The sequence below is a fragment of the Podarcis vaucheri genome (genome assembly GCF_965113315.1).
Source record: "Podarcis vaucheri genome assembly, chromosome: 13".
Taxonomy (NCBI): domain Eukaryota; kingdom Metazoa; phylum Chordata; class Lepidosauria; order Squamata; family Lacertidae; genus Podarcis; species Podarcis vaucheri.
The window spans coordinates 2,267,058-2,290,713 of NC_138751.1; the positions used below are offsets into that span (position 1 = coordinate 2,267,058).

Below are 23,656 nucleotides of genomic sequence, written 5' to 3' on the forward strand. Positions count from 1 at the left end.
AAAGGGAAACGTTGACAGCTATGGTAGAATGGTGGCTGACCTGCTCCATGCAGAATTGGGGGGACGGGACCTGAGCCCCCCAGCACCCCGTCTGGGCTGGGCGCCTGGCGGGGAAGGGGCTGTGAGACCCTCCGCCCCACCTTCCCACCCCTCTTCTCCTTCTTCAGTGAGCCTGAACCGAGCATGGAGGGAGCTGGTACCCCAACGGCCGCCCACCAGCCTGGTATCTCCCCAGCTCCTGCTCTCCGTCTTCACCCAGATCCTGCTATCCCTGGGCTTTCAGGTTGGAGCCTTCCTCCTTGTCCAGGGACAACCTTGGTACCACAGCCAGGAGAACGGGTGAGTGGCCGGGGCGAGGTGTTCGGGGCAAGGGAGGGTGCAATACCTGGAGGACTGCCTCTGCAACCGTGCTCTGAGGCTCCTCCTCGTCCGCCTCTTCCAGAGGGCGGCCTTTTCTGCAGTGGCCCCCCTGTTTGTGGGACGCTCTCCCCAGGGAGGCTTGCCTGGTACCTTCGTCACACACCTTTTAAGTGCCGTACGAAAACTTCAAAGACATCCTTTAACTGTGTTGTTAGGTATATTGGTTTATTTTGTTTCGTTGTTATGATGCATGTTGTGTTTTTATATATACCGTATTTTTTGCACCATAACACTCACTTTTTTCCTCCTAGAGAGTAAGGGGAAATGTCTGTGCGTGTTATGGAGCGAATGCCTACGGGTGGCGGGGGGGGGATCTGCTGCAGTCGTGAGCAGAGGATCCCTGGTTCCCCTTCCTTCTCTCCTCCGTGGCTCGCTTTGAAACAGCAAAGAGGGAGAAGAGCCGCTGAGTGGGGAGGAGAGAGGGACAGAGAGCCTGCTTGCTTTAAAGGAGCAAAGCGGGAGAGGAGCCACTTACACGAATTCGGAGCTGTTTCTTTCAGCGAGCCGGGGAGGAGGGAGAGAACAGCTCGCTAAATAGCAGCAAAGTTTTTCGCAAGCAGGCTCTCTGTCCCTCTCTCCTCCCCACTCAGCTGGCTAAATAGCAGCAAAGTTTTTCAGCGAGCCGGGGAGGAGGGAGAGAAGCAGAGCCTTTAAAGGAGCAAAGCGGGAGAGGAGAGGAGCCTTCTCCCCTTATACCCCTCTTCTGCATTATTAGCAGCATCCTTCTCCACCCACCCCACGCCTGTTCCTTGTCCCTTGAGTGCTTTTCCCTCCCTCCCCACTTAAAACGTGATCCACATGGATCCTCAGGATTTTTGCATTGGGCTACCCCAAACTCACCATCAGATCACATGTCTGTGGCCACAGCATGAACCACAAAAATCATACATCCACTGTTTCGTTTAGAATATTTTTTTCTTGTTTTCCTCCTCTAAAAACTACATGCGTGTTATGGTCAGGTACGTGTTATAGAGCGAAAAATACGGTAATTTTTATAAAATTTTCTGTTTTACAATTTAAAAGACTCGTTTTAAGTCCTTAAGATATTCGTCCCTTCTTCTCTTTCCATGGTTCGTTTTCCATATCGTAAACCCCTGCGGGGAAAGCTGGTTTGCTGCATCTGGAATGCGTTACGTGTATATTTATATAGCATATAGATGCCTTTTCCTCAAAAAAAATTTTTATTGATTTTCCAAAGATTTTTTTAAACAAACAAACATAAATCTCAACCGTATTTAAACCAAACTTAATAGCATTGTTAAATGACTTCCTCGTATCCCCCTGGTTGATTTTCAGTGTATATCATTTTAACGGTTTTCCAAAACCACTATTCTTATAAAATTAACTTAATCACTCGACATCATTATATTTTCCTTTCCAATTCAGTATTAAACATATTAATTCATCCATTACCTAGTTATGTCCTGAGCCTGTCTGTTATGTGCAAGCTTCTCCAATTAATTTAACTTAACATATTTAACTAAATAGTCTTTAAATTTCGTCCATTCTTCCTGATAGTCCTCCTCCTTCTGGTCATGGACTCTTCCGGTCAGGTCGGCTAGCTCCGAAAAGTCCATCATCGTCATCTGCCAATCTTCCACTGTTGGAACTTCTTGTGTTTTCCAATTCTTAGCTAACAAAATTCGAGCAGCGGTTGTGGCATACAAAAATAATTTAACATCTTTCTTGGACAGTTATATATGCCTTTCTCTTTGTCCGCTGCCTTGAGCTTTCGGGAAAGGTGGGGTGTCAGCGAACGAGCTTGACGGGGGTCTCCTCCTCCTCCTCCCTCCCCCAGGACCTGCAGCCTTCTTCCCAACGGCACAACCCTGGCAAACGTCACCGCAGGGTCGGCGCCGGAAGGCAGCGGCGAGGATGACGAGGACTCCGTGCGCGGCTTCGAAAACACCACCCTGTTCTACGTCTCCTGCTTCCAGTACGTGTCTGTGGCGCTGGCCTTTGCCAAGGGACGCCCCTTCCGCCAGCCCACCCGCACCAACGGTGAGTCCGCCAGCGCCGCATCGGACTCTCGGGACCCGTTTCAGCGAACACAGTTCGGGGGGGGCGAAACCCCAAATTCAAGCAAGGGATCGGGAGGTTAAGCGATTGCTCGACTCGGCGTGGCTTTGGGGTTTCAGGGAACGTGGTTCTATGCCTGCCCGCCACTGCTTGCTCTTTTAAAAACAATACTTTTGCATGATAGTTTTTCGCTCCATAGGGCGCACCTAGTTTTTATAGGGGGAAATCAAACGGGAAAATCTTATCCCCCCCCCCCAGCCCCAAAGAGCAGCGTACAGGCTGCGCGCAACCTCTCCCTGCCGGAGGGGTTGCGCACGGCTATGGCACAAGTCAAGACAGCGAGCGGAGAAGAGGAGACCCTTCTGTCCCTCCTCCAGCTTCCAGGCAGGCGCATGGCTGAAGGGGCGCTGCGCAGTTCTCCCTCTGCGCGTCGCCTCTCCTGCAAAGCAGAGGCGCTGCACAGAGAGGGAGAACCGCGCAGCGCCCCTTCAAGCGAAGCTGGAGAAGGAACAGAAGGAGACCCTTCTGTCACACTCTGGCTTCTAGGCAGGCGCGTGGCTGAAGCCTTTGGAGCGCAGTGGAACCTCACGCTGCGTTCTAAAGGCTTCGGGTTCCTTTGGCTGAAGCCAGGAGAGTCCTGCTTTCCCGGCTTCCGCTAAAGGAACCCGAAGCCTTCGGAGCGCAGCACAAGGAGCCTGCATTTGCTCCATAGGATGCACACACATTTCCCCTTAATTTTTGGAGGGGAAAAAGTGCGTCCCATAGAGCGAAAATTACGGTGTGTCTTTGGACAACAATTTTAAATAACTAGTATTTCAAAACAACAAGGATTGTGATATTCATTGTTTAGTGGACTTCTGTGATTCTTTCTTAACGGCTTAGAGGTGGGTTTTTCCCTCCTTTTTACAATCAAGCAGTGTATAAACTTTATGAAACAAAGTGAGTTTATAAATCCTGCTGGCTGACGCTTTGCTCCTGTTTTTCAGCGCTGTTTGTCGTCTCCCTCGCAGCCACCTCCGGCTTTCTGCTCTTCCTCCTCCTCTGGCCCATCCCTGCCTTGGATGAATTCTTTGAGGTAAGGGGCCTGCAACTGCCCCCCACTCAGCCCAGGACGCTGTGAGCTGGAGGGGCCCCCTCTCGATTCTGCAGCTGAGCAAGTCTCTGCTGTCTCGTACTCCCCGTTGCAGATTTGGGGATACTCCCAAGTCCAGCAGCCTTATCTAGGGCGACACTAAGGTCCTGAGAGCCTGGTTGGGGCAGCTGATTCGGTGTGGGGGACTGGTCAAAGGGGAGAGGGTGTAATATTTAATCCTAAAATTAAATGATTAATGCTTTAACCTTTTGTTTTTATGCTGTGAACCGCCCCAAAATCTTCAGGTGAAGGGCAGTTTGCAGATATTATCATCATCATCATTATTATTATTATTATTATTATTATTATTAAATACCCTACAAATCTAGCTGGGTTTCCCCAGCCACTCTGGATGGCTCCCAACAGAATATTAAAAATGCAATCAAACATTAAAGACTTCCCTAAACAGGGCTAAGGGACACGGGTGGTGCTGTGGTCTAAACCATTGAGCCTAGGGCTTGCCGTTCACAAGGTCAGTGGTTCGAATCCCCGCAATACAGTGAGCTCCCGTTGCTCAATCCCTGCTCCTGCCCACCTAGCAGTTCGAAAGCACACCAGTGCAAGTAGATAAATAGGTACTGCTCCAGCAGGAAGGTGAGCGGCTTTTCCGTGCGCGGCTCTGGCTCGCCAGAAGCGGCTTAGTCATGCTGGCCAGATGACCCGGAAGCTGTACGCTGGCTCCCTCGGCCAATAAAGCGAGATGAGCGCCGCAACCCCAGAGTCGTCCACGACTGGACCTAATGGTCAGGGGTCCCTTTACCTTTACCTTTAAACAGGGCTGCCTCCAGATGTCTTCTAAAAGTCAGATAGTACTTTAACTCCTTGACATCTGATGGGAGGGTGCCACCACCGAGAAGGCCCTCTGCCTGGTTCCCTGCAACCTCGCTTCTCACAGGGAGGGAACCACCAGAAGGCCCTCGGAGCTGGACCTCTGTGTCCGGGCCGAACAATGGGGGTGGAGACGCTCCTTCAGGTATCATTTATACAGCTATAAATTGGCTGAACGTGAGCCCGGGATAACAGCTTTTCAAAGCTTGGCTCTTAGCATCCCTCTAAGGAACCCCCGGACCACTGAAGGGTCCTCCAACTCATTTTGGGAACCTCTGCCATGGAAGGAAAGCAAGACTCACTGCCCCCTCTTTTTTCCAGCTGGCTTGCATCCCCTTTGAGTGGAGACTCATCCTGCTGGCCTTGACGCTGAGCAACCTGGCGCTGTCCCTCTCCCTGGAGGTGAGTCGGGGAGAGGGGAAGGATCCTGCTCCCCTCTTGGGGGTGTTTGCCGAGGGGGCAGGGGAGTGGGTGTGCTCTTTTCCTCTCCCCAATTTGGGTTTCCAAGTCTCCGTCCCGTAACAGACCAAGCCTGTCGTTCTCTCTGTTCGCCTCCCTCCTTAACCTGTACGGCAAGAGCTTGCTTCTGTACTGGATTGTTCGTTACGCAGGTGAGGGGCCGCCTCTTAAATAAAACGATTAATCCATGAAGGACCCTCCCAACGTTTATTACAGCTATGGCAATAGGGCAGCCCTGCTAACCCGTGGCTTGGAAGAGCCAGTTCGAAAAGGCTGCCCAGAGACATATCAGAATGACACTTAGGTAGCAGTTACAGATAGGTAGCCGTGTTGGTCTGCCATAGTCAAAATAAAAAAATTCCTTCCAGTAGCACCTTAAAGACCAACTAAGTTAGTTCTTGGTATGAGCTTTCAGAAATAGACTGGAAAAGAGAAGCTGCTGAATTGCAACTCATTACCAAACTTAAAACCATGGAGAGACCTGGTCTGAACAGAGACATTGGATTCTTATCTCATTATACATGACTAAGCCATTTCTCACCTTCTCACCCCTTGCCTTTTCCTGTAAGACCTATTGCAGTCGTTAAGAGTCATCAACAGGCTCATCTCAGCTATCTGCCAATCTCCCATTCCCACCACCCTTCTGAGTAATACCCCTCCCCACCTTCTCACTATATAGAAGGATCTGCCAACTTCTGTTTCAGTGTATCTGAAGAAGTGTGCATGCACACGAAAGCTCATACCAAGAACTAACTTAGTTGGTCTTTAAGGTGCTACTGGAAGGAATTTTTTTTATTTTGACTTAGGTAGCAGTTCAGACACAGCAACCGAGGAATCCTGAAACACCAAACTCCATACATCAGGTTACAGGCCAAGGGATATCAAGATACCGTATTTTTCACTCCATAAGACACACTTATTTTTTCTTCCTAAAAAGTAAGGGGGAATGTCGGTGCATCTTACGGAGCGAATGTGTGGTCCCTGGAGCCGAATTGCCCAGGGGCAAAAAGCAGATCATGCTCTCTTTTTTTTGAAAGAGGGAAGTGGGTGTTGAAACAAAGCCGCTGATCATTTGCCGATGGGGAGAGAGATAAGGGACGGTAGAGATAAAGGAGGCTGCCTGGGAGGGGGGAGTTAATGACAGCTAACTTGCAAGGAGAGGAGACAGGAAGACTAAAGCAATGAGGAGAGAAGTTAGAAGAAAAGGAGGAGCAAAAAACTGTTCCAGCTAAGGAAAAGACACTAAGGCAAACAAGAGGGAAGGGAATGTTGAAAGAAAACAGCTGATCAATAAGTGATCAGGAAGGAGATAAGGGATGCTAGCAATAAAGGAGGCTGCCTGGGAGGGGGGAGGTAAAAGCCCATGGATCCTCAGGATTTTTGCATTGGGTCACCCCAAATTCACCATCAGATCACATAGCATGTCCATGGCTGCAGCCTGCACCAAAAAACCATGCATCCACTGTTTTGTGGGGCCGCAATGGCGCAAAAATGTGGTTACAAAGCACGGATCCATATGGATCCTCAGGATTTTTGCTTTGGGCTACCCCAAACTCACCGTCAAATCACACATCTGTGGCCACAGCATGAACCACAAAAATCATACATCCACCGTTTCCTTCAGAATATTTTTTCCCTTGTTTTCCTCCTCTAAAAACTAGGTGCGTCTTATGGTCAGGTGCGTCTTGTGGAGCAGAAAATACGGTACATTGGTATCAACTTCCCTGGGGTATATCAAAAGGAGGGAGGCGTGAGAGTCACAAAATGCAGGGAACATTCGTGGAGGCATTCAAGCCAAAGGTTCAACGCAATGAATATTGGGACGTTTTTAAAACAAAATAAAAACCCTCACCCTGGGTCTCTTTAATTTTTGTATCGCCTAGAACTTTGTCTGCGACTGCGATACCCTGTGGCAGCGGGTTTGCTACACGAGGAGGAAGTACGAGTATCCGAATCGGGCCCCCTACCCACAGGTACGGGCAGACCGACGGTTTGTGGGTTTGTTACTTTACTTCCCTCCTTTTCCCGCAGCGAGCTCAAAGTGGTGCGCGTGGTTCTCCCCACAACGACCCTGTGAAGGAGGCAAGGCTGAGAGTGAGGGGCTGGCAGCCAATCTCATCACCCATCGGGTTTGCCCCAGGCCCTAGTCCGACACTCTAACCACTAAACCACGCTGCTTCTCTTGTGAGGAAGAGGGCAGGGCGTGGGGAGCAGCCAGTGGGAGGGTGTGTCGGAACCCCATAGATTATGTGGGTTGGTACTCCAAAGCTGCCGGGATACTTGACTGATGTGCAGGGAGAACAATGGTCCGTACTGCCTGCCCTGTGGAACGCCCTCCCATCAGATGTCAAGGAAATAAACAACTCTGACGTTTAGAAGACATCTGAAGGCAGCCCTATTCAGGGAAGTTTTTAATGTCTGATGTTTTGTTGCTTGGGTAGGCAAACTAAGGCCCAGGGGCAGGATCCGACCCAATCGCCTTCTCAATCCGGCCTGTGGACGGTCCTGGAATCAGCGTGTTTTTACATGAATAGAATGTGCCCTTTTATTTAAAATGCATCTCTGGGTTATTTGTGGGGCAGAGGAATTCGTTCATTTCCCCCCGCCACCCCCCCAAAAATAGTCTGCCCCCCCCACAAACTCTGAGGGACAGTGGACCGGCCCCCTGCTGAAAAAGTTTGCTGACCCCTGTTTTAATGTATTTTTAATATTTTGTTGGAAGCCGCCCAGAGTGGCTGGGGAAACCCAGCCAGATGGTTGGGGTATAAATAATTCATCATCATCATCATCATCATCTCCTCCCCACATCTTTGGATCCCCAAGGTTCTCAGAGAAGGATTCACAACTAAAGACTCCCTGACAGGTGGCCTTCGAGCCTCTGTTACCCTTCCAAAAAACAAAGGAGAGTCCACCACCTTCTGAGGTCATAGAATCACGGAACTGCAGGGTTGGAAGGGAACCCCAGAGATCATCCAGCCCAACCCCCTGCTATGCAGCAACAGAGCATGCACCACTCTGGCCAGACAGTCTGCGGGCAGGAAGGGTCTCAGCCTGCCTACCAGGTGGAGCTGGTAGACAGATGCCCTGGACACAGAATTGACCTATAAGAAAAACTTTTGTCTTTTGGGGGAAATGGTTTTCGATTCTGGGCTCCCAGAGCTGTCCAAAGATGCTGACCCCCTTTTCCTCTCCCCATTGCAGCTGGAGCTGGACGAGGGGGCGCCTGGCTACTCCTGCCGCCGGAACGCCCCTCCACGGGCCAAATACAAGCGCCTGGCCCAGGAACTCCTCTTCGACCCGGACTGGCCTCCCCAGCCCCAGACGAGCACCCGGGCCCAGGTGCCCCCCGCCGAGAGCAGCGCCTGATGGCGGACCCCGCAGGAACCGGGCGCACAAGGCGAAGAGGCGCTTGTGTTGCTGCAGCCGCAGTCCTTGCCGGGAAAACGCCTCCGAGCTTTTATTATCGTTATTATTTATTCCACACCCTTTCTTTGTTGGGTTCGTTGAGGGGAAGCGCCTCTTGGGAACTGTAGTTTGCAAGCTGCTATTTCTCTCCGTAAGGTGGGCGTGGCGAGACCCCACGCTCCAAGCCCATGTAGCGTTCCGTGCGGCACAATCACATCTCACGCAGCGGCGGTTCGGTTCCGAGGGTTCTGCGCATACGCGAAAATGGTTTGTATCCAAACCCTGGGAGTCACCCAAGCGCCGGGGGGGGATCCCCTGTACCCCAGAGCCCAGCAAGCAAAGCGGGGGGAGCTTAAAAGGCCCTTAGCCTCCGAGATCGCCTCATCGCTCCACATTTGCCCACTCAGCCTCTTCGATCGGCAGAATCGGGGCTGCGTAACCCCCGTTTCCTGCGCTCACAAGCCCTCGATCGTTCGGCGCAGCAGCGCCTGCAGACTTTGGAACTCCCCGCCTATTGATCCCAAAGCGAGCGCTTTCAGCTATGCCCCTTTCAGCACCTGCTTAAAAGCGTTCTCCTTTAGGCAAGCCTGACCGGGCGCTTAGAAACCCGACTTGGAATTTCAACCCATTTCAACTACAGTGGTACCTCTGGTTGCGAACGGGATCCGTTCTGGAGGCCCATTCGCAACATGAAAAGGACGCAACCCGCAGCAGAGCGTCTACGCATGCGCGGGTTGCGATTCGCCGCATCTGCACATGCGTGTGACATCATTTTGCGCTCATGCACAAGCGGCGAAACCCGGAGGTAACCCTTTCCGGTACTCCCGGGTTGCCGTGGGTCGCAACCTGAAAGAACGTACTGTATTTTTCACTCCAAAAATTAAGGGGACCTGTGTGTTAGTCCCATGGAGCGAATGCAGGCTCCCTGGCTTCAGCGATAGCAACGCGAAGCCTCCAAAGCGCAGAGGGAGTGCTTTGCCTTGCTTTCGCTGAAGCCTGGAGAGTGAGAGGCGCCGGTGCATAAGTGGTTAAGAGCGGTAGTCCCATAATCTGGGGAACCGGGTTCGCTTCCCCGCTCCTCCACATGCAGCTGCTGGGTGACCTTGGGCCAGTCACACTTCTCTGAAGTCTCTCAGCCTCACTCACCTCACAGGGTTTGTTGTGGGGGAGGAAGGGAAAGGAGATTGTTAGCCGCTTTGAGACTCCTTAAAGGGAGTGAAAGGCGGGATATCAAATCCAAACTCTTCTTCTTCTTCCAAGACAGCCAGCGGGATGGATCCCGCTGGCTGTCTTGGCTTCTTTGCTCTTTGGGGCTGGGGGGGGGGGGAATAAGATTTTTTTTCTTGACCCCCCCCCCAAAAAAAAACTAGGTGCGTGTTATGGTCCGGTGCACCTTATGGGGCGAAAAATACGGTAACATGAAGCGGGTGTAACATGAGGTATGACTGTACGTTTTAAATTGCTGCCGTTGATCAAGTTCCCCTCAATTTCGTAGTTTCATCTTTTGGGAGAAACCGCTTTGAGGTGCTTGCCATCAATCGGCACATGGATTTTACAGAATAAATGAGCAGAAACCAACCTTGCGGGGCTCTAGGGTACCTGGGGTGTGTGTGGCAGTGCAGGAACTTGGATGTCAATTTACATAGCCAGTGCAATGAGCAGGCATCTCACTCCCCAAGCATATCGGAGAGCTTAGAGCAGGGGTCCCCAAATTAAGGCCCGCGGGCCGGATCAGGCCCAAGAGACTTGTTTATCCGACCCGTGGCAACCCCCGCCGCCCACTCTTACCGGCGCTGCGCTGCGTGGCCGCCCACTTCTGGGTCGGAGGAGCACCGGAAATAGCTTGTGCGCTTGTGCAAGCATTATTTGCACATGCGCAGGCGTTCTTTCTGGTGCACATGCACACAAGCTATTTCCGGTGCTCCTCCGACCCGGAAGTGGGCGGCCACGCAGCGCAGTGCCAGTAAGTTTCCGGAGCTCATCCGGCCCGCCGCGCAATCAGCGCTGGAGACACCGGCCCGAGGCGCGGTACGTTTGCTGACCCCTGGCTTAGAGGCTCTTTACGTCCTGGGTAACCCCAGGTGGACCTGGTGCGAAAACAGCCCTCGAACTCTCCACCTCGCCCGGATTCGACTTGCGCCGTTTCAGCCGCGCATGGCTGAAATGGCGCAAGTCAAATGTGCACTGGATCCGGTTGTGCTGCGCAGCAACGGTTAGCTGGTACGTCCCCCCCTTTCCTCCCCTATTCCGGCCCCCATAAACGCCCCACCTGCCCTGTTTTTAACGGTACCAGGAATTAGTATTACGGTTAATTACCTCTGCAGAAGAGTCCAGGGTTTTTAAGTCGGTTCTTTTGGGGGGGTGGGGGAAGTTTGACACGGGGCTGGTCTTTTTAAAGGGGGGTGTCTTTTGGATACCTCGCTCCTCCTCTGGCAGTTTGGGGGGCGAAGCAAGAGCCTTTGGGTGGGGGTCCTGTGCCCCTCTTTTGGGATCAAGGAACAGAAAGCCGCTGCCTCCGAAGGGGGGCGGGGGCGGCTTTTAAACTACTTTTTCTTTCACTGGCTTTCTTTTTTTTATTAAAAGGAAAATAAATAAATAAAGATTATTATATGTAAAACTTCTACGTTGTTGGGGTTTTTTGTAACTAATTATTTTTTAAATTTTCATTTACTAAAATCCGATATAAACCGCACGTTATCCATTTCAAATGGCAATTCAGATTCAAATATATATCAGTTATAAAGCCAATTACACATTTTGCGTGGCCTCCCGCGTGCTGGATTTCAAGGCGAGATGTTTTTGTTTCATCCTTCTTCCGAAGTCTGAATTCATCCAATTACATTCAGTCTTGATCTTAATCCCTTATCAACAGCTACAGGTGTTTTAACACATTTAATAAATTTTATTTATTACAAAATTTATAGATTTGTTTTTAAAAACCCTCTATATTATTGTTGATTGTGGGAGAAAATCTCTCTCTCTCTCTCTCTCTCTCTCTCTCTCTAATTCTTCTTCCCTTCCAAAAGTTCTGGAGAGATAGAGGGGAAAATATTTCCCCACACTTGTTTTTGCCCCAAAGAGGAATAATGGGAACGGATTAATTTTATTTACAGGCTTGGAAACGACCATTTCTGCATGCGCTGCACCTGACAGGAGTTTGTGCTGACATTGCAGTCCTACGGATGACGAGGGCAGTAGATCTTTTTGCAGCCTTGCCAAGCGCAGGGGAATTAGAATGTCAAAACGAGGTGGGACAAGAAAGTCGGAATTGCTTTTTGCCCCTTGTGCTTTTTCTGGCCCCTTTCATCGGTAATAAACGAAAATCTGCCCTTATTCCCTTATGGGGGGCACAAGGACCCTTATAGAGTCCTTTGCAGGTTCTCCATCAGTTGGGGAATTTGCTTTGTATTTGGGACGGAGAAGAAAAAGCCCCGCTGGATCAGGCCATGTCCAGCCCCCTAAGCTCACAGCAGCTGAACAGTTGCCTAAATGGGAATCTGGCAAACAGGATCCGAGCCTCTTCTTCAAACTGGTGAAATAAAAAAATTAAGGTCTTATATATTTAATAAATGTTCATAAATGTACCAAGCAAACACCGTACATCAACATATTAACCACATGTCTGAAGCAGCACAGGAAGACAGTCCTGAAACCGTTCTGACTCCCAATCTGACCAAATGATTTCTCTGCAAGGTCGAAGGAAAATGGAAAAGCCTCCCCGTTGTCTTTTCCTTCACAAATCCTGTCTGAAGGGTATGTCTGTGTATGAATAGGGTGTGAGCCTGTGACCTGGCTCAGGAATTAAGTATTTATCATTGCAAAAGACTGGCCAGGCTCCCCAGGGTATCCAATCAAGTGAGCATTAACAGGTAACCTGCCAGACAGGAGATAAACAACGCACTCAGATTTCTGTTGTAGACCACCTTTTCTGTGATGTAGGTGTGATGTTTCTGGGGGTGGTCTTTGACTCCAGGGCTGGCAATTTAAAATGTCTATATGAGGGCGGGCACACCTGGGTTCTGGGTCCTCCTCCTCCTCCTGCGTGTGAAGGGGGCACCCTGTTGCAACAGATCAATAAAGACCAGACTAGCTGCTTTGCTTCTCCATATTCTCTGCTTGGCCTCTCTTCTTTTCTCCGACTGATGGAGAACCTGCAAAGGACTCTATAAGGGCTCTTGTGTCCCCCGTAAGGGAAGAAGGGCAGATTTTTGTTTATTATACTGGAAAACCCCAAATGCTGCAATACTTTCCTCCTAGGCTAAGAGGGAATCTCTCTCTTCGTTTCAGTGGCTCTTTTTCGAACTTTCCCCTCCTGTTCTACAACAATGTGCCTCCCTACTAGGAGAAATACGGTAGCCCTTGGTGGCGTCAGGGAGAATTCGGCCCTTCTACTAGGTGGCGGCGGTACTGTGGGCAGAGGCCAACATGGCGGCCTCCTGGGCGGCGTCAGGAAGCTGCGCCTGCGCGGGGAGGAGCCGGGGTTGGGGGGTGGGAAAGGAGGCGGCCCCCCGCCCAAGGCGCCACGACAACAGCGGCAGCTGCTCCAGAGGTGGTGGTCTTTGCCCACCCACCCCCACCTTGACCAGCCCCCCCCCCCAACTCGCCGCCATGTCTGGGGTGCAAAGGATGAAAGTGGCCAACGAGAGACACAGCAAGAGCATCACGCAGAGGGGGGGTCTCCATCGGGCCCCGGTATATGGGGGGGGGCTGGGGGGAGTTTGCAATGGGTGGGGGTGAACTAGGGAGGGGGAATCGGAAAGGGCAGAAAGTGGGGAGGGGGAGTTTGCAATGGGGGGTGAAAGTGGGGAGGGGGCTTTGCAAAGGGGGGTGAAAGTGGGGAGGGGGACTTTGCAAAGGGGGGTGAAAGTGGGGAGGGGGACTTTGCAATGGGGGGTGAAAGTGGGGAGGGGGCTTTGCAAAGGGGGGTGAAAGTGGGGAGGGGGACTTTGCGATGGGGGTGAAAGTGGGGAGGGGGACTTTGAGATGGGGGTGAAAGTGGGGAGGGGGACTTTGCGATGGGGGTGAAAGTGGGGAGGGGGACTTTGCGATGGGGGTGAAAGTGGGGAGGGGGACTTTGAGATGGGGGGGTGAAAGTGGGGAGGGGGAGTTTGCAATGGGGGTGAAAGTGGGGAGGGGGACTTTGAGATGGGGGGTGAAAGTGGGGAGGGGGACTTTGCGATGGGGGTGAAAGTGGGGAGGGGGCTTTGCAAAGGGGGGTGAAAGTGGGGAGGGGGACTTTGAGATGGGGGGTGAAAGTGGGGAGGGGGACTTTGCAATGGGGGTGAAAGTGGGGAGGGGGCTTTGCAAAGGGGGGTGAAAGTGGGGAGGGGGACTTTGCGATGGGGTGAAAGTGGGGAGGGGGACTTTGAGATGGGGGTGAAAGTGGGGAGGGGGACTTTGCGATGGGGGTGAAAGTGGGGAGGGGGACTTTGCGATGGGGGTGAAAGTGGGGAGGGGGACTTTGCGATGGGGGTGAAAGTGGGGAGGGGGACTTTGAGATGGGGGGGTGAAAGTGGGGAGGGGGAGTTTGCAATGGGGGGTGAAAGTGGGGAGGGGGCTTTGCAAAGGGGGGTGAAAGTGGGGAGGGGGACTTTGAGATGGGGGGTGAAAGTGGGGAGGGGGACTTTGCAATGGGGGGTGAAAGTGGGGAGGGGGCTTTGCAAAGGGGGGTGAAAGTGGGGAGGGGGACTTTGCGATGGGGGTGAAAGTGGGGAGGGGGACTTTGCGATGGGGGTGAAAGTGGGGAGGGGGACTTTGCGATGGGGGTGAAAGTGGGGAGGGGGACTTTGAGATGGGGGGTGAAAGTGGGGAGGGGGCTTTGCAAAGGGGGGTGAAAGTGGGGAGGGGGACTTTGCGATGGGGGGTGAAAGTGGGGAGGGGGACTTTGCGATGGGGGTGAAAGTGGGGAGGGGGACTTTGCGATGGGGGGTGAAAGTGGGGAGGGGGACTTTGCAATGGGGGGTGAAAGGGGGAAGCACCTCGGCTTGTGGGGAGATGAAGAATTGGGGAAGCAATGAATTTATTTCAGAATCCCCCCTCCTCCTTTGAGATATTTGCAAAGACGGGGGGGGGGGGAGCAGCTTAGGTCAGGAGGGATGAGGTTCGGAGGGGAGTGGGGAGGATCACCTGAACTCTTGCCCCCCCCCAAAAAAACCCCACAGGTAAGTCTGAGGCTGCAACCCCATCCATGCACCCTGAATTCCCTGGGAGCAAAGCCCCCTCCCCATTTGAGCACCCTGGGGTCTTCTGCGGAAAGGAGAGCGGAGTTGCACCCTCACCGCTGGAGGGGTTGCTTAGGGAAAGCCTGGTTTTTTTTGAGGGGCGATTGCAATTGTCTCTTAAGGGGGCTGGAATGGGGGGGTCTATCCTTGGAAGGACTCCCCCACCCTGATTAGTTTCTATTAATTTCCAGGGCCTCTTCTGCCAGTTTTCTGATTTTGCCCTGTGTTTATTATCTGCATTTCAATAGGGGTAAACCTATAAGAGTTGCAGAAAGCTAAAAACGCATGGAAGATAATTGTAGCTAAACAGTTATATTTTCTACATTTTTAGCTGCTTGCGTTTCATCTGCGTCAGTTTAGTTTGCGTAAGCCGCCTCCAGTCCCAGTCTGGGGGGAAACGGGGGGGGGTATAAATAAGTATTATAATAATAATAATAATGGTCTCTGAGCCCATCTGTGTATTGCTGTCCTATGATCAAATGGGGGGGGGGAAGTATTAAAAGGGAATTTTGGGAATGTGAGGGAAGACACTTAGGAAAGTTGTGCCCCCTCCTGTCCTCACAGGTGCTCCCCCCCCCCCAGACCTCAGATTGAGGCTGCAGGAAAGGGGAATAGGCAGGAATAAGCCCAGATTTATCCCACAATAAGCAAATAGAAGGAATTGCAGGTGGTAGATGATCTCTCTAACCCTCTCCTGGTCTCTTTCCCTTCTGCGAAGACACCCCAAGAGGAAAAAGCCCCCGTTGGTCCCTGGCTCCTGGCGCTCTTCGTCTTCGTGGTCTGCGGATCAGGTGAGTTTCCCATTTATTAACAGTTTCTCATAGAATTGAAAGGGACCCCCAGGGGTCATCCAGCCCAACCCGCCGCCGTGTCTCTCTTTTCCTTAAAAAGCTCAGGGTGGCAAATGCAACTCCCCATTTTATCCTCACAGAAACAAGGATAAAATGCGTGTGTGTGTTCACAAGAGAGAGCAACTGCTCCCGGAAGAACATTTTTACTCATTTATTTCAACAATTTAGATATTGCTTAAGCAGTGTACACAAAGGTTATGAAAGAGGCATGGAAAGATAAATTCACTTAACATGGACAAGAAGGTAAAAGGTAAAGGACCCCTGGACGGTTAAGTCCAGTCAAAGGCAAGTATGGGGATGCGGCGCTCATCTCGCTTTCAGGGCAAGGGAGACGGCATTTTGTCCACAGACAGCTTCCCGGCTCATGTGGCCAGCAGGACTAAACCGCTTCTGGCACAACGGGACACCGTGACAGATGCCAGAGCGCACGGAAACGCCGTTTACCTTCCCACTGGAGCGGTACCTATTTATCTACTCGCACTGGTGTGCTTTCGAACTGCTAGGTTGGCAAGAGCAGGGACTGAGCAACGGGAGCTCACCCCGTCGCAGGGATTCGAACCGCCGACCTTCCGATCGGCAAGCCCAAGAGGCTCAGTGGTTTAGACCACAGCGCCACCCGCGTCCCTCATTGACAAGAAACACTTACTGAAAAGGTCTGGTTAAATTATTATTATTTATTATTGTTATTAGATTTATTACCTGCTGTTCCCCACATGGCCCTCCAAAACATTTTTAGTTAATTTCATAAAATCCACACACTGCTTGATGTGCAGGCAGAGGGAATTACCGTATTTTTCGCTCTATAAGACTCACTTTTTCCCTCCTCAAAAGTAAGGGGAAATGTGTGTGTGCGTCTTATGGAGCGAATGGAGGCTGCGCAGCTATCCCAGAAGCCAGAACAGCAAGAGGGATGGCTGCTTTCGCTGCACAGAGATCCCTCTTGCTGTTCTGGCTTCTGAGATTCAGAATATTTTTTTTCTTGTTTTCCTCCTCCAAAAACTAGTTGTGTCTTATGGTCTGGTGCGTCTTATAGAGCGAAAAATACGGTAGCAACAATAATTTAAGATTTTTGAAAGGTAAAGCTGTTCTGCCCTGTGTGAACAGGATCCTGGAGTGGGTGAGCACATTGGCCGGATCTAAGCGTGTTATTCTTACGTTTCTCCCTCTTACTTTTCACAGCCATCTTCCAGATTATCCAGAGCATCCGACTTGGGGGTTAATGGGGAGAAGACGGGATGCTTTTCCGACTGCTGCCACCAATCCTCCGCTCAGGGAACTGTGGGATCTTTTCTGGACCTCCCAAGTTACAGCCATGACAGTCTTCCTCTGCCTGCTTCCAAGAACCAGATCTCTCCCTCCCTGCCTGCTCTCGTGAGACCCCCGAACCGATTCCCTCCCCGCTCTCTGTCCCTTGAGCTGTTGACCACTTCTGAGGGACGCTGGACTGAACGGGGGCGATCCATCTCCTCTCCCCTTCGCCTCGTGGAAGCGCGGGGCTTTTTCCTTTGGAACTGAAACGATGCGTTGCAACAAGGAGGAAGGTCTACAGCCGGTTTGCGGCATTTTGGGTTGGAGGACGGGGTGCAGAGTTGGGGAGGCTTGTTCCGGAGCTCACATTCCTCTCAACCTGTTATCAACCTGCAGTTCATTCTCCCTCACCATTCCGGTCGAGCCGCTGAAATAAAGTCGCCTTGTTGGAATATTTGCCACAAACCCAAGTAATTCTAAATTTCTTAATAAATAGTGTCACCATGTTGTTGTTGAGTCATTTAGTCGTGTCCGCCTCTTCGGGACCCCCTGGACCAGAGCACGCCTGGCCCTCCTGTCTTCCACTGCCTCCCGCAGTTTGGTCAAACTCATGCTGGTAGCTTCGAGAACACTGTCCAACCATCTCATCCTCTGTCGTCCCCTTCTCCTTGCGCCCTCCATCTTTCCCAACATCAGGGTCTTTTCCAGGGAGTCTCCTCTTCTCATGAGGTGGCCAAAGTCTTGGGGCCTCAGCTTCAGGATCTGTCCTTCCAGTGAGCACTCAGGGCTGATTTCCTTAAGAATGGATAGGTTTGATCTTCTTGCAGCCCATGGGACTCTCAAGAGTCTCCTCCAGCACCATAATTCAAAAGCATCAGTTCTTCGGCGATCAGCCTTCTTTATGGTCCAGCTCTCACTTCCATACATCACTACTGGGAAAACCATGGCTTTAACTATACGGACCTTTGTTGGCAAGGTGATGTCTCTGCTTTTTAAGATGCTTTCTAGGTTTGTCATTGCCTTTCTCCCAAGGAGCAGGCGTCTTTTAATTTCGTGGCTGCTGTCACCATCTGCAGTGATCATGGAGCCCAAGAAAGTCAAATCTCTCACTGCCTCCATTTCTTCCCCTTCTGTTTGCCAGGAGGTGATGGGCCCAGTGGCCATGATCTTCGTTTTTTTGATGTTGAGCTTCAGACCACATTTTGCGCTTTCCTATTTCACCCTCATTAAAAGGTTCTTTAATTCCTCACTTTCTGCCATCAATGTTGTGTCATCTGCACATCTGAGGTTGTTGATATTTCTTCCGGCAGTCTTAATTCCAGTTAGGGATTCATCCAGCCCTGTGCCTATATTAGAAAGGGCAAAGGGTGTGGATCTTTTCTGGCTTAGAAAAAACACACAACTGGGAGGCAGATCTGTTATGCAGGCTGAGGCAGCCAGCCTGAACTTGGTGCAAAAATTGGGGATCTCCATGGTAAGAGGTTTTAAAATAAAATAAATATCAAAGACCCCATTGCAGGGCTGCTGTTAGCAGGGCGCCCAGGGAGAGAACATCCTGGCGCAGCCTTCCCTGTCCTGCATAGCTGTCAACGTTTCTCTTTTTTTAAAGGGAAATTCCCTTATTCCGAATAGGATTCCTCGCAAGAAAAGGGGAAAGTTGACAGCTATGCGGTCCTGGCCCTCTAAAAGGGAAACATTTCCTTTTAATAATAATAATAACAATATTTTTTATTTATACCCCGCCCTCCCCAGCCAAGGCCGGGCTCAGGGCGGCTAACAAGCAATAATAAAAAGAAGTTGAATGAATGCAACTGAAAAACAAGATTAAAATACAACTTTAAAATACTGAAACATTAAAATTTTAAAATCCAGCTTCATCATAGGAGGAGAAAGAAAAAAGAGAACATTTCCTTTTAAGACTACAACTCCCATCCTCTCTCTCACTGCGAGCCTTGCCCAGCTGTCACTGGCAGGAGGCGGAGTCTCTGGAGGGCGCCCGGTTGGGGAACGGGGGCGAAAGCGAGCCGGGACTTTCCGCTTGCCACGCTACTCTAGCCCTTTCACCCAGCTCTATGGTCGCGCTGATGACACTCTAGCCACCGGCGGACTCCTCGCCGGAAGACGCAGCGCGTGCCGCTCTAGCCATCTCCTCTTTCGCGCCTCTTCTCCCCAACATGGCGGAGCGCCACAGAGCGCCCTCGTCCTAGAGCGTCCCACCCACCCCCCTTGCCTAGTCTGGGCGGGGTTTTTGGTTCCTTTTTTTCCCCCTTATGAATTCCACGAACGCTGCTTTCATCTAATATGTCGTTACTTATTTTCCACACAAGCCCAATTATCATTATTAAAGGAAGGAGAGTTACCGGAAGTCCCGCCCCGCCTCCACACAAGCCCAATTATTATTGACGGGGTGCCGGAAGTCCCGCCTCTCCCTCTCCCATTGCACATCCGGGTCGCGCCTCCGTGCCTCGCGACCTCATTCGCTGTCCGGAGAGGAACCGGAAGTGGCGGGTGACCCGGAGCCAGTCTTCCGGCGCGGGGGAAGGAGAAGGAGCGCGAGGCTGCGCGGGCGAGCGAGGAGAGAAGGAGGCGGGAAGGAGGAGAGGAGAGGCCCGGCCTTCCTCCGCCCTGCTCTTCCTCCTCTGGCCGGGGCGGGAGGCGGACCCGTCGGTGAGTGAGGCCCCCTCGGGGGAGCCAAGGCCCTAAACCACCGTCTCTTCAGCCTGTGCTTCCCCAGGGGCGCGTGGACTACAACGCCCATCATCCTTGACCAGGCACAGGCAAACTCCGGCCCTCCAGGTGTCTGGGGACTACAACTCCCATCATCCCTGACCGCTGGTCCCGTTAGCTAGGGGTGATGGGAGTTGTAGTCCCAAAACAGCTGGAGGGCCGAGTTTGCCTATGCCTGCCCTAAAGGGAAGCCCAAAACTCCGGCCCTCCAGCTGTTTTGGAGCTACAGTTCCCATCATCCCTGACCACTGGTCCTGTTAGCTAGGGATGATGAGAGTTGTAGTCCCTAAACAGCTGGAGAGCCAAGTTTGGGGGTGCCTGCCCTAAAGGGAAGCCCAAAATCCCAACACTCCAGATGTTTTGAAACTACAACTCCTATCATCCTTGACCACTGGTCCTGTTTGCTAGGGATCGTGGGAATTGTAGTTTCGAAACATTTAGAGGGCCGGAGTTTGCCTATGCCTGCCCTAAAGGGAAGCCCAAAACTCTGGCCCTCCATATGTTTTGGAACTACAATTCCCATCATCTCTGACCACTAGTCCTGTTAGCTAGGGATGATGAGAGTTGTAGTCCCTAAACAGCTGGAGGGCTGAGTTTGCCTATGCCTGTCCTTGCCCGTTGGGCTGAGCTGGCCGTGGATGATGGGACTTGTTGTCCAAGACCACTGGAGGGCACCCGGTGGGGCCAGGACCAGTGGTCAGGGATGACGGGAATTGTAGCCCCAAAACAGCTGGAGGGCCAAGTTTGGAAAACCCTGGACTAGATCAGTGTTTCAAGGTATGGGTGGACCACAACACCCATCATCCTTGGTCGTTGGACTGAGCTGGCTGTGGATGATGGGACTTGTAGTCCAAGACCACTGGAGCGCACCAGGTCAGGGAAGATTTTTCTGCAGCAGGGTTTTCCACACTTGGGTCTCATGCTGTTTTTGGACTGCAACTCCCATCATCCCTGGCTGGCCAGGACCAGTGGTCAAGGATGACGGGAATTGTAGTCCGAAAACAGCTGGAAGCCCAAATTTGGAAAACCCTGGACTAGATCAGTGTTTCTTCAACCTTGGTGAAGTGGGCTAGGCATGGGTGGACCACACATCCCATCATCCTTGGTCGTTGGGCTGAGCTGGCCGTGGATGATGGGACGTGTGGTCCAAAACCTCTTGAAGGCACCAGGTTGGGGAAGGTTTGTCTAGAGCAGGGTTTCTTCAGCCTGGGTGGAGTGGGCTAGATGTGGGTGGACTGCAATGCCACCATCCTTGATTGTTGGATTAAGATTGCTGTGGGGTGAGGGGGGTTGTACTCTTGGCCCCGCATCTGGGGACCCTAGGCTTATTTTCCTTTTAATGACTGCTGTTATTAAGGGAAGGGGCCATCGCACAGTAATAGGAAATCTGCTTTGCAAGCAGAACTTCGCATGCTCTCTCCCCAGTGGCTGGGAGTCGCTCTGCCTTAAACCCTGGAGAGCAGCTGCCAGGCACACCCAGACTCGGCTGTTTTGGGACTACAACTCCCATCATCCCTGACCACTAGCCCTGATAGCTAGGGATGATGGGAGTTGTAGTCCCTAAACAGCTGGAGGGCCAAGTTTGGGGATGCTTACCCTAGGCAATACTGAGCTAGATAGACCAGAGGCCTGACTCAGTCTAAGGCATTGGTTCCCAAATAGTGTTCTTTGGACTCCAGGGGGTCTGTGGCAGGCACCATTCGCATAACAAAAATTGCCATAGATATATCAACAATTTCAAAAGTAGGGGATCCATGGCTTGGCTTTTCTGCCGTACTTAACTAATTGGCAACCACTGATCTAAGGCATCTTTCTACGTTCCGAGAGTTTTCTAAATGTATTTCCTTTTAACTTCTCTTGACTGTAATGCCATGCAACCATACGTAAATGACTATCCGTCTTTGAAAATCTGACATCACTGGATCGAATTCCTCAGTTTTGTTGAGTTAATTAAACAGTTTTAATTGGATTGTGAATAAATGTGCAATTAATTGTTATTGCTTTGAATTTTATTGCCATAGTGCTTTTTAAAGGGGTTGGGTTCCGGAAATGTTTGGGAACAAGTGTGGGCACGCTTATTTTTCTTTTCCTTGTGCTTTGCCAGGGGTCTTTTTGCCCTGAAGAAAGCTGCGCTGGACCCCCTCAGAATAACTGCCTCTTGTCTGCAGAATCAGGGATAGTCGCAACCTGCAACTATGGGTGACAGTGATGACGAGTATGACCGCAGGCGCAGGGACAAATTCAGACGTGAAAGGAGTGACTACGACCGTTCTCGAGAACGTGATGACAGGCGGCGAGACGACTGGAGCGACAGGTACACCCCAAGTGACCTGGGGAATGGAAGCAATGGCGTATGTGCTTAGAGAGTTCCTCTCTTCCCAGGGAGACCAAACTTTATGCCTTTCTTTTCTGTGGCTGCAGGAAAGCCCATTCATTCTTGGGGGAGGGGGTCTACAAGATAGGAAGGAATTCTATATTTATTGTTTTCTTTATTTCATTAAAATGATACACTGATTGTTTAAAAAACACACACAAAAAACTACATCAAAGTGGTTTACAAAAAAACTAAATAAAACTATGAATAAGAATTAAAATAACTAGGGACACGGGTGGCGCTGTGGTCTAAAACACAGAGCCTAGGACTTGCCGATCAGAAGGTCGGCGGTTTGAATTCCCGTGACGGGGTGAGCTCCCGTTGTTCGGTCCCAGCTCCTGCCAATCTAGCCACTTGACCCAGAAAAACTGTCTATGGACAAACGTTGGCTCCCTCGGCCAGTAAAGCGAGATGAGCCCCGCAACTCCAGAGTCGGTCCCGACTGGACCTAATGGTCAGGGGTCCCTTTACCTTTACCTTTAAATACAGGTTAAAACCTGCACCAGCTTTCTAAACACCTGCTTGTCTAAAGAAAAAAGTTTTTAACAGGCACCAAAAAGAGTACAGTGGATCTGCCTTCCTGATATCAATAGGCAGGGAGTTCCATAAGTGCTGCTGCACTAAAAGATTGAGTTCTTATAAATCTGGGTAAAAACGTTTTAAGCGTATTAGAAAACATTTTAAGCGTATTAGAATCCTTAACACATGATGGTTGATTGCCCTGTTTTTGAGGGGGCAGGGTGGATTCAGGCACTTCAGCTCATGGCACAGAGGGCTGGTAGAAAACCCACTTGGGCTGATTTCTGCCCTGCCAGCCACAGAGAGGGGTCAGTTATTCATGCCCTCCTTACCAGCTCTGTGGTGTTTGCATCCAGGGACTGGGACAGGGGCCGAGAGCGCCGCAGCAGAGGCGAATACCGCGATTATGACCGGAACCGGCGGGAACGCTTCTCCCCACCTCGCCACGAACTGAGCCCTCCACAGAAACGGATGCGGCGAGACTGGTAGGTGGCCGTTTGATCTCCTCTGGGTTGCTTCTTCCATTCTTGTTCTTCGTTACGTGACTCTTCAGTTTCCGGTTCCCAAGAGGAACTGCTCAGCAGAAACAGCATATTGGATCAGGTCTGGGGAATCTGTGACCATCCAGAGTGTGAAGAACATAAGAACCCCTCTGGATCAGGCCAGTGAGTGTCCCATCTAATCCAGCCTCCAGTTATCACAGTGGTCAGCCACACGCTCATTTTTGAAGGGGAAAAAGTGCGTCTTATAGAGCGAAAAATACGGTAGATTTTGAATGTATGTGCAGTTAATGGGCACTGTTCTGAATTTCACTGTGCCGTTATCGTGGGTTGTTCAGACTGGTATTCTGAATATTGCATTTTGTAGGGTAAGGCAGGACACACCGGGGATGAGGTTATGGCACCAAGGGTGTGGACCAGCCAGAAACAGTTTGGGAAGAACTGGCTTTAACACCTATCCCCTTGCTCCAAAATAAATCGGGATCCATTAACACTTTGGTTCTCCCCCAGTCCTCTTGGTGGTTTTAACTTTACCCCCTCTCCCAAAAACCTCTGCACAGGGATGAGCACACATCGGACCCCTACCACAGCGGCTACGAGATGCCTTACAGTGGCGTCACCACCGGCCCTACCTACGGACCTCCGCAACCCTGGGCTCACCCAGAAATGCACGTGACGCAGCATCACATCTTGCCTATCCAAGCCAGGTAAGCTGCTCCGAGCACATTCTGCGTATTCAAGCCAGGTGGCCTTTGCCACTCAGGTGAGGGCTGCTCTGCCTGAAGACTGTGAGATACGTTAGTCAAATCGACTGCCCATGAACAGGTGCCTACAAATACTGAAACGCCTCCCTGCTGCTTTCCGTGTGACGAAGTAGAATAATAATAATTATTATTATTTTATTTATTGTTTGTACCCTGCCCATCTGGCTGGGTTTCCCCAGCCACTCTGTG

General features: G+C 51.2%; 3 protein-coding genes and 1 long non-coding RNA gene across 6 annotated transcripts in view; all 4 read left to right on the forward strand.

Annotated features, from left to right (window-relative positions):
• Nucleotides 1-9,280, forward strand: part of LOC309517910 (polyamine-transporting ATPase 13A3-like) — a 58,983-nt gene extending 49,703 nt beyond the window's left edge. For both annotated transcript variants that reach the window (XM_082197509.1, XM_082197510.1), the window contains exons 28-33: nucleotides 168-339; nucleotides 2,219-2,421; nucleotides 3,426-3,514; nucleotides 4,721-4,801; nucleotides 6,742-6,831; nucleotides 8,060-9,280. In XM_082197509.1, the coding sequence (XP_082053635.1) occupies nucleotides 168-339; nucleotides 2,219-2,421; nucleotides 3,426-3,514; nucleotides 4,721-4,801; nucleotides 6,742-6,831; nucleotides 8,060-8,224 (800 nt within the window). In that variant the 3' untranslated portion in view covers nucleotides 8,225-9,280. The remainder of the gene's footprint in view (nucleotides 1-167; nucleotides 340-2,218; nucleotides 2,422-3,425; nucleotides 3,515-4,720; nucleotides 4,802-6,741; nucleotides 6,832-8,059) is intronic.
• Nucleotides 1-10,884, forward strand: part of LOC309518163 — a 53,030-nt gene extending 42,146 nt beyond the window's left edge. Inside the window, exon 2 of the long non-coding RNA XR_014213378.1 lies at nucleotides 10,222-10,884. This is a non-coding gene — a long non-coding RNA (uncharacterized lncRNA). The remainder of the gene's footprint in view (nucleotides 1-10,221) is intronic.
• Nucleotides 10,885-12,749: 1,865 nt separating this feature from the next.
• LOC309518128 (stress-associated endoplasmic reticulum protein 2-like) lies at nucleotides 12,750-17,091 on the forward strand. Its single transcript, XM_082197974.1, has 3 exons — nucleotides 12,750-12,955; nucleotides 15,203-15,275; nucleotides 16,515-17,091. The coding sequence occupies exons 1-3, from the start codon at nucleotides 12,872-12,874 to the stop codon at nucleotides 16,553-16,555; spliced, it is 198 nt and encodes a 65-aa protein (XP_082054100.1). The 5' UTR covers nucleotides 12,750-12,871; the 3' UTR covers nucleotides 16,556-17,091.
• Nucleotides 17,092-19,095: 2,004 nt separating this feature from the next.
• Nucleotides 19,096-23,656, forward strand: part of SRRT (serrate, RNA effector molecule) — a 36,218-nt gene continuing 31,657 nt past the window's right edge. Inside the window, exons 1-4 of one of the 2 annotated variants that reach the window (XM_082197566.1) lie at nucleotides 19,096-19,250; nucleotides 21,415-21,624; nucleotides 22,560-22,688; nucleotides 23,264-23,410. In XM_082197566.1, the coding sequence (XP_082053692.1) occupies nucleotides 21,506-21,624; nucleotides 22,560-22,688; nucleotides 23,264-23,410 (395 nt within the window). In that variant the 5' untranslated portion in view covers nucleotides 19,096-19,250; nucleotides 21,415-21,505. The remainder of the gene's footprint in view (nucleotides 19,251-21,414; nucleotides 21,625-22,559; nucleotides 22,689-23,263; nucleotides 23,411-23,656) is intronic. The other variant, XM_082197567.1, reaches the window with a different exon arrangement.